Source organism: Tenrec ecaudatus, chromosome 3 (genome assembly GCF_050624435.1).
Source record: "Tenrec ecaudatus isolate mTenEca1 chromosome 3, mTenEca1.hap1, whole genome shotgun sequence".
Lineage (NCBI taxonomy): Eukaryota > Metazoa > Chordata > Mammalia > Afrosoricida > Tenrecidae > Tenrec > Tenrec ecaudatus.
In genome coordinates this window covers 208907178-208920496 of record NC_134532.1, presented here as the reverse complement: position 1 = coordinate 208920496, position 13319 = coordinate 208907178, and the positions used below count along the sequence as shown (strand labels likewise).

Genomic DNA, 13319 nt, shown 5'->3' with positions numbered 1-13319 from the left:
GTCTGTGTGTGTGTGTCTGTATATGTGGATGTGTCTGTCTGCATCTGTGTGTCTGTGTGTGTGTGTCCGTGTATGTGTGTATCTGCCTGCGAGTCTATGTGTGTGTGTCTATGTATGTGCGTCTGTATCTGTGTGTGTGTGTGTGTGTGTCTTCTGTGTGACGTCCACAACTTTGTGACCATTTCCGGGAGTAACTCTCTTGGTGTCCTAGAAAGGCAATCCAGGGTGGGAAGGCAACAAACGATTGTGGTTCCATAGCAGGGCCCCACTGTTGCCACACTTGCGTCCCTCCCTCACCAGCACGGGCATTCCTGCGAAACCACCATCTTGGCCCCAAGGCCAGAGTCGAGCTCCTGAATGCTCTCCTTTTTCTGTTATGAAAATTACACGCAGCCTAGACGATGATTTTGTTCACACTGTTTTTCCTTTTCTTTTCTCCCTTTCCTTCTTTTGTTTTGTCCCCCCCCCCCCCTCGCTTTACTTTCTGCATTAAGTTCTGAAGGCTCTGGGTATGTTCTTTCTTCTGTTCATTTTCATTTGCTGTGGCTTTGAACTAAGATGTGTTTCTGTAATCAGCGGTCCTCCGGGCCCCAGCGGGGATGCTCCCGGAATCATGGGTGGGGCCAGCTGGGAGGAGGAAGGGATGTGTCGTGTGACCCCCCCCCCAGGAAGGGTTTCCTGCTGAGAGCCCGCAGGCTGGCGTCGGTACTGCCAGAATGGTTGATAACATGGGTCCTGAGGGTTGAGTCGCCTGAGGTTGACCCGGCTCCCTTCCCGATGACTAGGGGCCTTCAGCCAACGTGCCGTCTCTCAGAGAGCCCGGTTTCTTGGTCTGGACGCGGGGGCTACAGCTGAGCCTGTAAGGAGTGCGGATACTCCACACAAAGCTCCTAGCTGTCGCCCAGAAGGTGGTTTGGGATGTCGCTGCTCCTGCTCTCCGTGGGGCCCTGGAGAACTTATGGGACCACAACTCCAGGAGGTCCCTGGGGATTCCTCCAGACTCTCAGGGCCACCCTGCCCTCAGCTGACTCTATTCCCTGGGTGAGGGAGGGGTGTCTGGCCTCAGCAGGGGCCAGCTAGTTCCTTCTGCTGAAGGCAGGGCACAGCTGATATTGGCACGGCCACTGGTGACCGCTGGCCAGGCCACATCCCTTCTCAGTCACCGTTTAGTCACCGGGCAGAACCTCATTACTTGCTCTCTGGGCCTTTCTCCCATGAGCCACCAACTGTTGCTTTCAGAGAGCATTATGGGTGTCAGCTCATGGAAGGTGAGGAGAGCAGGTACAGAGTCCCCCAACAAGCCAGGTAAGCATGCGCTTACTGGTGCTTACTTACTGCTCTGCTGTTTGTTTACTAGTCTGTAATGGACAATTTCCCATGGACTTCACTGCGTTGTGGATAGGCCGGAGATATACGTGAAAATGCTCACTATAGATTAGTGAGTAAGCGCAAGTAAACCTGTGCTTATGTGGCTTAATGGTGACTCCATCCCCATCAGGGACAGTGTATTTGAAAAGAAGCTTCGATTCTGTCGGTGCTTGGGGGTTGGAAGAGAGACAGGTGCCAGCCAGACCCAGCAGCAGAGTCTTCCGTGTCATGATGAGGGCGGGGCGGGGCGGCCAAGGGGGCGGGCAAGGAGGGACATGAAATTGTTCATTTCTCTAAAGATTGACTCCTTCGGAGCCTGTGGACCAGTTCTGCTCTGTCCGATGGGGTCTTTAGGAGCCAGGGGGCCTCAGAAGGAATGGGTCCGGGCTGCGAGGGCGGACTTTGGCTCTGCTGGCCTTTCCTCGGAGACTAACTCCTCCTTTGTCCCCATTCTGTTAGCATTTTGGGCCTAAGCCTTTTCAAACTGGCAGAACAAAAGCGACCCCTGAGACCTCGAAGAAAGGGGCGGAAGAAGGTCACAGCCCAGAACCTGTCCGATGGGGACATCAAGCTGCTGGTGAACATCATCCGGGCCTATGACATCCCCGTGAGGAAGCCCTTGGCCAGGTGAGTGCCCACTGGGCAGAGCCAGGAGGACTCAGCCCGGCCCACTAAACATGAGCGGTACCTAGGGTGGTGTTCTCAGGGGAGGAGGCTCACCTTGCTGAGAGCCACTCCCAGTCAAAGACCCCTGGTTACAAGATTTAGACCCAACTCAGCCAACTTCAAGCCAAGGAGATGGGAATTTCTTGAGACGAGCTCCTAAAACTCAAGGAGCAGAGTGCTCAGAGAGACTGGAGGGGTTTAGACAGCATCTCTGAGGCTTCCCTGTTTCTCTCACTTGGTTCCTCCTCTTGAGTTTGCTTCATCTGTCCCCATGCCATGCCAGTGGTCTGGCCAGCAGGGTCGCACCAGCCAAGCATCATCTTCTCAGCTGAGAGGCTGAAGGTCCTAACTTGGGCTTGGCGTGGATCCATGAGCAGACAGGGAGGGTCACAAGAACCAACCCTGAAGGCAGAGAACGGTTCTCAGAGAAGGGAGAGTGAGGGGTTTTACCTGGGTTCTGAACCATGAGTGTGATGAGCACACATTTGTAACTTCCCTTTTATCCATTCAGAAATCTCTCTTCTGACTCCGGTGGTTCTCTGTACTGGGAAAGGGGGACACCTTAGCCACAGGTAAGAAAGGTCTATTCCCCCGGAGAACAGAGAAGGAAGGACCAAGAATTCAAACTTGGGTTTTTTTTGCGTTGGCCTTCCTGGTATAATAGAGGAAACTATCAATTATGCACTGTATTCCGGGTACGATGCTGGACACTTTCACGTATATTATTTCCTTTCTCTCTCACAGCCACTACTACCCCTATTTACAGACGAGAAGACAAATACAAAGGGAGTGCGTCTTTCAGTGAGGTCTGATATAGAAAACCAGCTCAGGCTTTAGGCACCTTCTTCCCTCCCTTGTCCCTTCCACTCTCCCTTCTCCCTTTCTCTTGATTCTCGCCGCATTGTTTTGCCTTGGCTCTCTTTACTAATTCTCTCAAAATATCTGGTCGTCATCAACTATCCCCAATGCTTCCCCAGTTAAGCTTTTTTGTCAACAGCATGAATGGGGTCTACACACGTGGACCTTGCCAGGTGGAATCCACAGGAATCAGATGGCCTGCATTTGTGGAAAGAGATGATGGGGAAACTCAATACCGTCGGTCAGAACAAGACCAGGCGCCAACTGTAGAACAGGCCACCAATTGCTTATACGCAAGCTCAAGTTGGAGCTGAAGAACATGAAAACAAGTCGGCGAGAGCCAAAACAAAAATTAATGGCTACCTTTTCCCAGATCTCTCTATCAAAGGTTCCTGACTCCGGAAAAGAACGTTCAACCAGAACGTTCCCTATAAATGAGGATGGTAAGACTTTGTCTCATGTATTTTGGACATGTTATGTGGAAGAACTAATCCCTGGAGATGGACATCATACTTGGTAAAATAGCTATTCCATGACACGCAGGAAGACACTCAACAAGGTAAATGAGAGGTTTAGCGACAAAGAGGAAGATGCTCAAAAAAATGGATAGATGACAGCAGTGAAGGTGAGGATGGCCTAGAAATGGACAGCATTTCATGCCATGGTGCATGGCGTGCCTTGAAGTCAGCACGACTCAGCGGTACCTAAAAACAACGATGCCTTTTACCCAAATAATATTTGTTGTTTGTCACTGTCAAGTTCATTCCAACTCATGGCACCCACAGGTCTGCCAGAGTCCAACGGATCCATAAAGTGTTCCAAGCTGTGCCCTTTCAGAAGTAGGTCATTAGACCCCTCTTCCAAGGTATTTTATGGTGAGTTCAACCTACCAGTAGTAGCAGTCCAGTATCGAACCAAGTTTGTTTCACAGAAGAAAGCAAAGCTGATCCTGTGTTTTATACATGTTGGTGCAGACTCGTGAAGGCAGCTCTCAATGCCCTTGCATTAAGTCTGCCCAACTCTTCACTCTCCACCCCTGCATCTGGCCAAAAGGGACAGGCATCCTCCCCTGCGGTGTTCTCTTAGCCCACACTCATCTGCTGTTCTTTTTTTAACTATATCATTTTATTGGGGGATCATACAACTCTTATCACAATCCATACATACAAACATTGTGTCAAGTACATGTGTACATATGTTGCCATCATCATTTTCAAAACATTTTATTTCTACTTGAGCCCTGGATATCAGCTCATTTCCCCCTTCCCTATACCCCCTCCCTCTTGAATACGTGATCATTTATAATTCACCCCCCCTCCGATGTCTTACACCAACTGCTGTCTCCCCTCACCCACTTTTCTGTTGCCCACCCCTTAGGAAGGGGTTATATGTAGATCAGTCCCCTCTTTCTCCCCACACCTTCCCCTTCCCCTACTGGTATCTCTAACTCTCATTATAGGTCCTGGGGGGTTTATCTGTCCTGGATTCTCTGTGTTTTGGACTCTTTTCTGTAGAATTGAGGTCATGAAGTTTGGGGGGAGCATTAAATAATAGAAGGAACTTGTAGGTTTCTTCAGTGCTATACTTCACCCTGATCTGCTCGTCTCTTCCTTGTGACCCTTCTATAAGGGGATGTCCAATTGCCTCCACTCCATACTCTCCCTCATTCACATTGATATGATTTTTTTTCTGGGTCTTTGATGCCTGATACCTGATCCCATGACACCTCATAATCACACAGGCTGGTGTGCTTCATCCATGTGGGCTTTGTTGCTTCTCAGCTAAATGGCCGCTTATTTATCTCCAAGCCTTTAAGACCTCATATGCTATATCTTTTGATAACCGGACACCATGAGCTTTCTTCACATTTCCTTATGCATCCATTCTGTCTCCAGCAAACATGTCGCATCGCAATTCTAGCCCACCAGATTGCTATTGTTTGTGTACAGGTTGGCTATCCAGTATAGACTGAGCAGAAGTGTCGTCTTACCTGTCTGTGCAGCCTCAGGTCATAACAATAAGTAGAGACTTAACACATGTTTGCTTGACAATATGGTCGATGGTTTTCCAATGAGAAAGGGGTTTCTCTGACACCTGTTATATTAAATGCATCACTTAGATTGTCTCGTGATCGGCCTAATACTCTATGCTGTAGACGGCTGAGACAGCCTGGTAGAAAAGACCCATTTCCCCTGGAATGAATGTAGACTCAAACATGGTGAATCATACAGTTCCGTACTGAGAGGCAAATAGACAGTTATGATGAGAGGGTGACCTTCCTGGTGTCCTTTAAGAATGAAAAAACCCAAACTCACTGCCAACAAGTTGATCCTGAATCAAAGCGACTTTATGGGACAAGATAGAATTGTCCTGGTGGAAATCTGCGGCTGTACCTCTTTATGGAAGTAGAAAGCTGTGTTTTTCTCCCTGGAAGCAGCTGGTGATTTCGAACTGCTGACCTTGCAGTTAGCAGCCCAATGTATAGCCCATTCCATCAGCAAGCCCCCGTCTTTCAGATAGCAGCTTACTGTCAGACATGGCGTTTGTCCTAACAGCGGTAGGATGATTTGGAAAGGGTCATGAGAAAGGTTTCACAGCTGGAAGAATATCATCACTATTATTGAATTACTCGTATTGGGCTGTGTGAGTAGGTGTATGTCTTATGAAATTTCAACCATAATTTAATTCAAAAGAAACATACATGTAACCACTCAGATGAGAGCCCAGGGGGAAACCCCACTGAATTCAACCCAAGCAGGGGGCACTGAGCCTCCCTTTGCCAGTGACCTTGGCAGGCCCAAAGGAGACTCCCTTGCCTCAACTCTGGAGCTCAGGATCAAGGGAGAGAAAAATGAAAGTTTCAGATCCAAGCAGCAGAAGGTCGGAGCTGGGTGGAGAGGGGCCAGGCTGGGCTGCAGGCTGAGGTTCTCATTTATGGCAAGAAGGACCGGTTCCCATCGAGGGAGGAGAGAGAAGGGGACTTCTTCCTTTGTCCACAGTCAGACAAATAGACCTGGGCCAGGAGTTGGGAGGTTCTACGCAATCACTGGTTGCCTGGAGGAGACCGTATGGCAAGCCCTCTGAGCCAATATGTGTAACAAGAGTGTTAGCCAAAGCCACCAGAGACCATGCAACTTTGGGGGAAACCTTCCACCTAGTAGACAAGTAGACTCTTCCTGTCATTTGTTTTCCTTTGCTGTTGTCTCCCTGTCCTTGGTTTGAGATGCTTTGTGTGTTTGTTTTTAAATGAACCTTTTCTTGTGATTTGGATGTAAGTTGACAGAACAAATTGGTTTCCCAGTCAAATATTTTGTGACATTGACCGCAAGGCTCACACTGTAACAGAATCCTTCCCACTTGTCCTCTGAGTTTACTGTCTCCATTCATCCCCTTTGATGTGCCTCCCTGAGCCTTTGGAGCTTCAGTCTTGGACAAATGCCGCCTTCTAATCTGAAGTGGCTGATGGCTGTAGGGAGTGGGGACCACCCTGCTGTCACTATTCCACGCACCTCACAGGCCTAGCTATTCTTTGGCTGAGCCACAGCAGTGAGTTCCATTCCAGACCTGAATTAGGTAACGGAGGACCACAGGCTCTCGGGTTCTATCAGTCCCTTTTGAACCAGGAGGCCTGGTCCCCTTCATGGTGTCGAGTTTCATTACAAATGTTCTCCCACTGTCTCCAGGACCTACGACTGTGACCCTTTTCAATGCAGCCAGCCATGGTAGCTGGGTACCATACTGATTTCCTTTCATACATTTCTCCTTCTAGCAAATTCCAGCAGCCTTCTAGGTCTTCAAGGACTTTCAGCGAGAAGCATGTTACTTCGCCGACTGCTCACAGCCCAAGCCATGTTGCAGACTACCCACTGGGCCAGGTGAAACACCCAAACCCTGAACCCCAGCTCGGAATCTCTACCCTTCCACTTTGAGTTGCTGCCCATGTACACCCTTCCCCTTCTGTTGATCGCTTCGTTGTCCATGGAAACGTTTTCTGTAGGAAACATGTTCTGCCTCTGCTAAGTCATCCGACTCACTGTTAGAGGCTCTGACAACACGCTCTGGATTTTAAGGTTTTGGTCCGTCCGTTTGTCGAAGTTTCTTTTCAACGAACAATTTGCCACACAACCACGGCTGAAGGACCAAACCCCAGCTGGAATGAAGAACTTGAACTGCCCTTCAGGTAGGCACCTGCCCTCTGCCCAGAGGGATGGGCTGCTCCGGAGCCACGGGGTGGGCACAGAGGCTCAGAGAGAAGTGGCACAGGTAAGAGGAAGTGCGGCGAGTGACGAGGAACAGGACCAGGTGTCCTGAGGCCAAGTCCCATTCATTTGTTCTCTTGTACCACAATTGACTTCATTCAAGGGGAATAAAAGGTTGGGGTGGGGGGTTAGATGTACCTCTAAACCTTCAAACTTAGACTCATCGTTGGGACAGTCCATAGCTCTCCAGGCTCTTACAGCCCCAAACCTCTCACTCCGTCGACCCCCAGCCTCCTCCTGTGTTTCCTCTCTTCCTCGTCTCCCCAACTCTGCACGCTTTACACAAACATGGCGCCCCTGGTTCCCACACTGGGCACTTCTTCCCTCATTAACATATGTTGGTATTTTCATTGGGGGTGGGGTCAGAGGATTTGGGAGTCCTGGTGGCGTCGTGGGTTCTGGGTTGGCCTGGGAGCCACAAGGTCATCAGTTTGAACCCACCAGCTTCTCTCAGGGCAAAGATGAGTCTTTATCCTCCCATCGAGATTTGCAGCCTTGGAAACCCAAAGAGGATGCTCTACTCTGTCCTATAAGGTTGCTAAGAGCAGATTAGAGACAAAACAGAATGAGAGCTCAGACGGAGAAGGCTTGGGAGGACGAGCGGTGCATGCAGGCCGTCACTGACGCAGACGCTGGAGCCAGTGTGTGGAGAGGACTGTTCTTTCTTTACTTATCTACGGGGAAAGAGGGTGGCAGGGAGAGGCCATATGTCCAGCTGTATGGCAACAGGACACTTCTCACTGGGTGGTCGGTCTTGTTGGAGAAGTACCTTCTGGGCCCCATTGCCAAGGAAGTCACATTCCAGCACTGTGGTCAGCTGGGGCCCTGCAGCCGTCCACCTCCCATCCCCACTCCCCGCCAGCTCAGCCCCAGCAGGCTGGTTCTTTGCAAAGCTTCCCAAGGGGAGCCGTGAGACCCATCAGGAACGCCAGGCCATGGAGGGTTAGCTTTCTCTCTTTATGGAGTCTCCAGCCAGTGCCCGTTCAGTTCCATTTTGGGATATGAAAGTCTTAAAACAGAAGCACCACTTTTAATCTGCCCAGCTGTGCTCATCGTTTGGGCCTCTTTAAAAATATATATTTCAGTACCGAACGTTCCTCCATTCCATGTTGGCGGTTCAGTGCTAACCCAGTCCCGCGTTACTTCACAGAGCCCCCAACGGGGACTACAGCACGGCCAGCCTGCAGTCCGTGAAAGACGACGTATTCATCAATGTTTTCGACGAGGTGCTGTACGATGTCTTAGAGGTACGTTCAAAGGAGGATGTATTCATTTGCATCTCCACAGAGGAGAGCCCTGGGGGCATAGTGGGTTCCCTGTTCAGCTACTAATCATCAGGTCCATGGTTCAAGACCACCAGGCGCTCTGTGAGAGAAAGAAGAAGCTGTCTGCACCCATAAAGAGGGTGTCTGTGAGTCAAAATCAAGTGAAAGGCAGTGGGTTTGGTTTGGGAGATTTGGGAACCCATGCTATGAAGCGCAAACATGTTTTCCTTCTTTGACCTGTTGGGCATGTTAGGAGCATTCCCTACAGACACAGGGAGAGTGGGGGAGAGATGGAGCTGGCTGATTCATACAGGGGCACCTGCTCTGTTCTGTTGTACCTGTACAACAACCCTCTGACGCAGGTTACTCCCTCGCCAGTTTCTTTGTTGTTGTTGTTGTTTTGTTTTGTTTTGTTTTTCCCCTCACCAGTTTCTTGATGAGGAAACTGAAGTTCCGAGAGGTTAAGTGACGTTTCCTAGAATTACAAAGCTTCTTAAGTGACTGAACCTAACCTAAGTCCAAGGAACCCTGGTAGTGCTAGCTGGTAAACACAGGACTGCTAACCACAAGGTCACTGGTTCAAAGCCACCAGGCACTGCATGAGAGAAAGATGTGGCCGTCTGAAACCTCACAGAGGGCCGCTATGAGTCAGAATCAATGCAATGCAGAGTGTCTGGTTCGGTTTGAACCTAAGTTCAAGGGCCCTGATTACCTAGTGAGGTAAGCATTTGGCTGCTAACCACAAGGTCACCAGCAGCTCCATGGGAGTCTTCTTGGGTACAGACGCACAGCCTTGGAAGCCTGTGGGGCCATTCTCCTCAGTCCTATAAGGTGACTATGAGTCAGGATTGGCTGGACAGCACTGGATTGGGTTGGGTTGGGTTGGATTGGGTTTGGGGAATCTAAGACCCCATGCTTTCAGCTGAAATCCTACTGCGAAATCAACCAAATGCCTTCCACTCTTAAACCATGACTACTTCCCATCTGCCCTGTCCCCACATTAGGATGACCGTGAAAGAGGAAGAGACATCCACACCCGCATTGAGAGGCACTGGCTGGGGTGTGTGAAAATTCCATTCAGCACCATATATTTCCAAGCACGGGTAAGCATTGCAAGCCAGAATGCCATGAGAATGTGGACTTGCTCTGTCCAGGGCTGAATTCTCCAGGAAACGGGGCAGGTGCGTGAAGCTGTCACTGCAGATGAGTCCGTGAGAGCAAGGAAGCCCTTGGGTACCGTGCCTATGGAGCGCTAAAACATTTAACAGAGGCTTTGGCCTGGTGAGACGTCCTATGGGGTTGGGAGAGAGACGGGTGCCCACCAGACTCAAGCAAAAGCTTTGAGGCGGCAAAAAGATGCGTAGTTGTTCCTTACTAAAGATTCGTAAGGAAACACAGGTAGAACCATGCTTCCCTTGCGTGCTGGGGAATCCAACGTGGTGTCTATCCATTTGTCCTGCTTTCTCTGCAGGGGTGAACCTTGCACCCTGAGAACAGGTGTGCGCAAAGTTCTTAGAAAGGTCGAGCAAACACTGGATGAAGCCCCTGCTCTTCCCTTCTGGCTAGGTGACGGAGAACACCCCTGTCTTCCCTCTGGTGCTGAATGCCTAGCTAGGCCAAATTGAGAAAGCTTTCTTGTTGTCCATCTACAGTTGACGCGGCATTTGCCAATGAAGTCATTCTTTCAAAGGCCTCATGAAGAAGGCGGCACAAAGGGGGAACTCCTCGAAGTGACACTCATGGGGGGGAGTGACTCAAAGACCATGAAGACCGTCGGTGGCCCATTCCATTGAGCGATTGCTCTTAGTCTTCCTGAGACCTTCGTATTGAATGCACGAAAAACAGGGAGCAAAGATATGTTCAACAAAGTCACCCAAGTATGGGGAGTTTCACCCAAGATTGGAACACAGGCAGCCTTTTCCAGTCTCAGTTGGAAAAGAAAAGAATGCCTGAGAATGCCTGAAATGCCTTTCTGGCTGCAGTTGCTGGAAATGAGACAAGGCTAGAAAGAGAGGGCCGTCCTTGAATGCCAATCTGAGCAGCTTGGTTGGTTGGTTTTTCACTCAACAGACAGCAGGGCCTTGATACTGTCTTTGAACTTGTGCTGTTAACCAGCATGTTAACCAAGTCCTGTTTCCCTCACAGATTGATGGGACATTTAAAATAGACAGCCCCCCTGTCCTCCTGGGCTACAGCAAGGAGCGGAGCACGGGTCTGGAGCGGGGCTTTGATTCCATCCAAAGCCTCAGTGAAGGCTCCTACATCACCCTGTTCATCACCATTGAGCCTCAGCTGGTTCCCGGAGAGTCTGTCCGAGAAAAGGTACTGCTGCTGGTGATTGGGAAACGCGTGCGTGTTGGTGAAGCGCTAGGCCAGGCGCAGTAGGCGCTGATCCTGGCCACTTTGACTGCTTTGCACCAGCAGAAGTTTCCTGGCTTCCTGGTTCATCTTCGACTCGTGTCGTTTGAACAGAATGGTGGTGGGAGGATAGCTGTGTGGGTCTGCACGTCGGCTGAGCCAGGAATGAGGTCAATCAGCAGCACAGACGTTCAGGCAAAGCCAGGCAAATGTGAACGTGCTCTGCCTTTAGAAGTTTCTCGAAGTGAAGGAAATGAATGACACATGAGCGGAGTAGCTCTCCCGTGTGTCTTGACATTTGCTGGCACGCATGCGGACGTGTGTGTGCACCCAGGCCTGACCTCACGTCCCTGGTGTGCTCTCATCAGGCTCCGTGACCACCGGGGGTCACCTCCCCTCATTCCAGTGCCTGCAGGCAGAAGCAAAGCCATGCACATGTCCTCTCCCTTGAAACTGCACTAGGGAAAAGAAGTTTCCAGAACTTCCGTTTGTTATGAACCACCTCCTTCATTGGTGGAAACTGCTGCTTCAGTGGAAGCCACTGGGACGTTATTTTGCCTACTGCCCTCAATCCATGGGGGAGACCATCTTGGCCTTGACCTCTTCTTGATATGTGCTTGTCGTTAGGTGTCATCGAGTCAGTTCGGGGTCAGAGCGACGGTACAAAGGAAGGAAGCCCTGCCCGGCCTTGTGCCGCCTTCTGTGTGAGCTCAATGTCTCAGCCGCTGGGTCAATTGATTATATTGATTTGAGGGGTCAGAAAAAAGTGGAAAAATGCCATTCTCCTTGCATGCCCATTTTACCACGAGCTTCTTCACGCCTTCCACAGACTTAAATGACAGTGACCCATCTGTACTATCACGCTCCCTCTGTCTGAAGCCCTGGATCACACATTTGACACATGTTCTCCATCTCTGAAGAGAATGGTTGTCTGCAGGGGGAGATCTTCATTTGACAGATGAAGAAAATGAACGTCAGTTAGTCGGGGTAGGTGGGGTGGGGGGACTCCGTCAGGCAGACAAAGGACAGAGCTAACAAACAATCACAATGATAATTCATGCACAAGTCCAGTGATGGTCTGACACGCCATCTAAGGCGGTCTGCAGATGTCTTATGGACTGTCTCCGTGTAATTCCATGTCTCAGTCACTGGGCTCTGGAGCTGCAGCAGGTCAAACCCCCTGCCCTCCTAGAGCTTTTCGTACCCAGATGCTCTCGGGTTAAAACGATTCAGAGAGACAGCATGGGCGGCCACGGCGAGGCGGTCGTGTGGCCGTTGTAAATCAAACTCGTGAGGAAATGACAAAGAAAGGCGCATCGGGCCTGCGCTTCTGTCTTCGTTTGAGTTGTAAGCATTAGGCACGCATTTACCGCCAGACAGGAAGGGCTGCTGGAGACGCGACCTACTCAACCGCATCCCAAGTTGGATCCCGCAAAGAAGCCGTAGTTCAAATGAGAGTGAGGGGGTGGTTCAGAATATTTGGAATGTGTTTATGTTAGTGCCTTGTCTCGTTTTTCCCTGTGTGTGTAAACTGGAGAAGAGAACACAAACCTAGGGCGTTGACTCAGAAATGGGTCGCAGGCTGGGGTGGTTTGGGTCCTTTGGTGCCCTTGGAGCAGAAGGAAGAGCAGTCAGTTCCCCGAAGCCCTGGAAAGCTGCCCCCGATTGGGGCTGCAGGACTGAGGACCAGGGGTGGTCTGGCGGCTTCTCCATACCTGCCTTCAGCACTGACCTGGCCTCCGGACTTCCCAGAGGCCTCTGGGCCTCAAACTTTGCCTTTCCTGCCCTGAAGCAGCAGTGTTAGGTGGCAGCTCACTGCCCCCTGGTGGCTGTAGAGAAGCATCTCTCGGACACCTCTGAGCTCTGGGGAGCAGTCTGATGCTGCCAGGACCTTGAGACCCCCAAACAGAGGGACAGACCGTCACTCAGTGCTAAGCCCCAGGCTGCCCTGGCGATCACTCAGGAGCGAGGTGCTCGCATCCCCAAATCAAAGGGAGCAGAGCTCAGAACTCTTCTTCCACATAAAGCAATTTCCAGGATTAGGGAGGAATTCAAGTCGGCCCTCCCCCAGCACCCCAGCTTTCCTGTCAACCATTCCGTGTGATTTTTTGTTTTTGGAAGCCTGGTGGTGCTGTGGGTAGTTAGACACTCAGCTGCTAACCAGGGTTTCGGCAGTTCCAGCAGCACAGGAGACACGGGTGACTGGCGATCGGCTCCCTGAAAGTTGGCCGGCTGGGAAACCCAGCAGGCAGTTTGTTCTACGGGGTCTGCCCTCTCCTAGTGGGCGGCTGCAAGCCGGAGTCAACATGACAGCAGTGGGTTTCTGCAGCTCTGATTTCCTAATCGAATTTTCCAAACATCATGAGCAACCCCCCAAATGTTTGTTTTCACATCCCCTACTCGAGGGCATTGTGGTAAAAACAGGCTTTTGAAACTGTATTGTTTCTGCGAATGAAGTATCCCTCTTTCACGTCTTTTCTCTTTTCCTTCTTGCTTCTGATAGATGGGTGTCGTGCTTAAAAAGGTACCACCACGCCTTGTGTTT

General features: G+C 50.6%; 1 protein-coding gene across 2 annotated transcripts in view; it reads left to right on the top strand.

Moving 5' to 3' along the window:
- CC2D2A (coiled-coil and C2 domain containing 2A) overlaps window positions 1–13319 on the top strand; it is a 132345-nt gene that overhangs the window by 92331 nt on the left and 26695 nt on the right. For both annotated transcript variants that reach the window (XM_075544514.1, XM_075544515.1), the window contains 6 exons: window positions 1828–1995; window positions 6662–6767; window positions 6963–7072; window positions 8302–8398; window positions 9421–9519; window positions 10562–10738. In XM_075544514.1, coding sequence (XP_075400629.1) covers window positions 1828–1995; window positions 6662–6767; window positions 6963–7072; window positions 8302–8398; window positions 9421–9519; window positions 10562–10738 — 757 coding nt within the window. The remainder of the gene's footprint in view (window positions 1–1827; window positions 1996–6661; window positions 6768–6962; window positions 7073–8301; window positions 8399–9420; window positions 9520–10561; window positions 10739–13319) is intronic.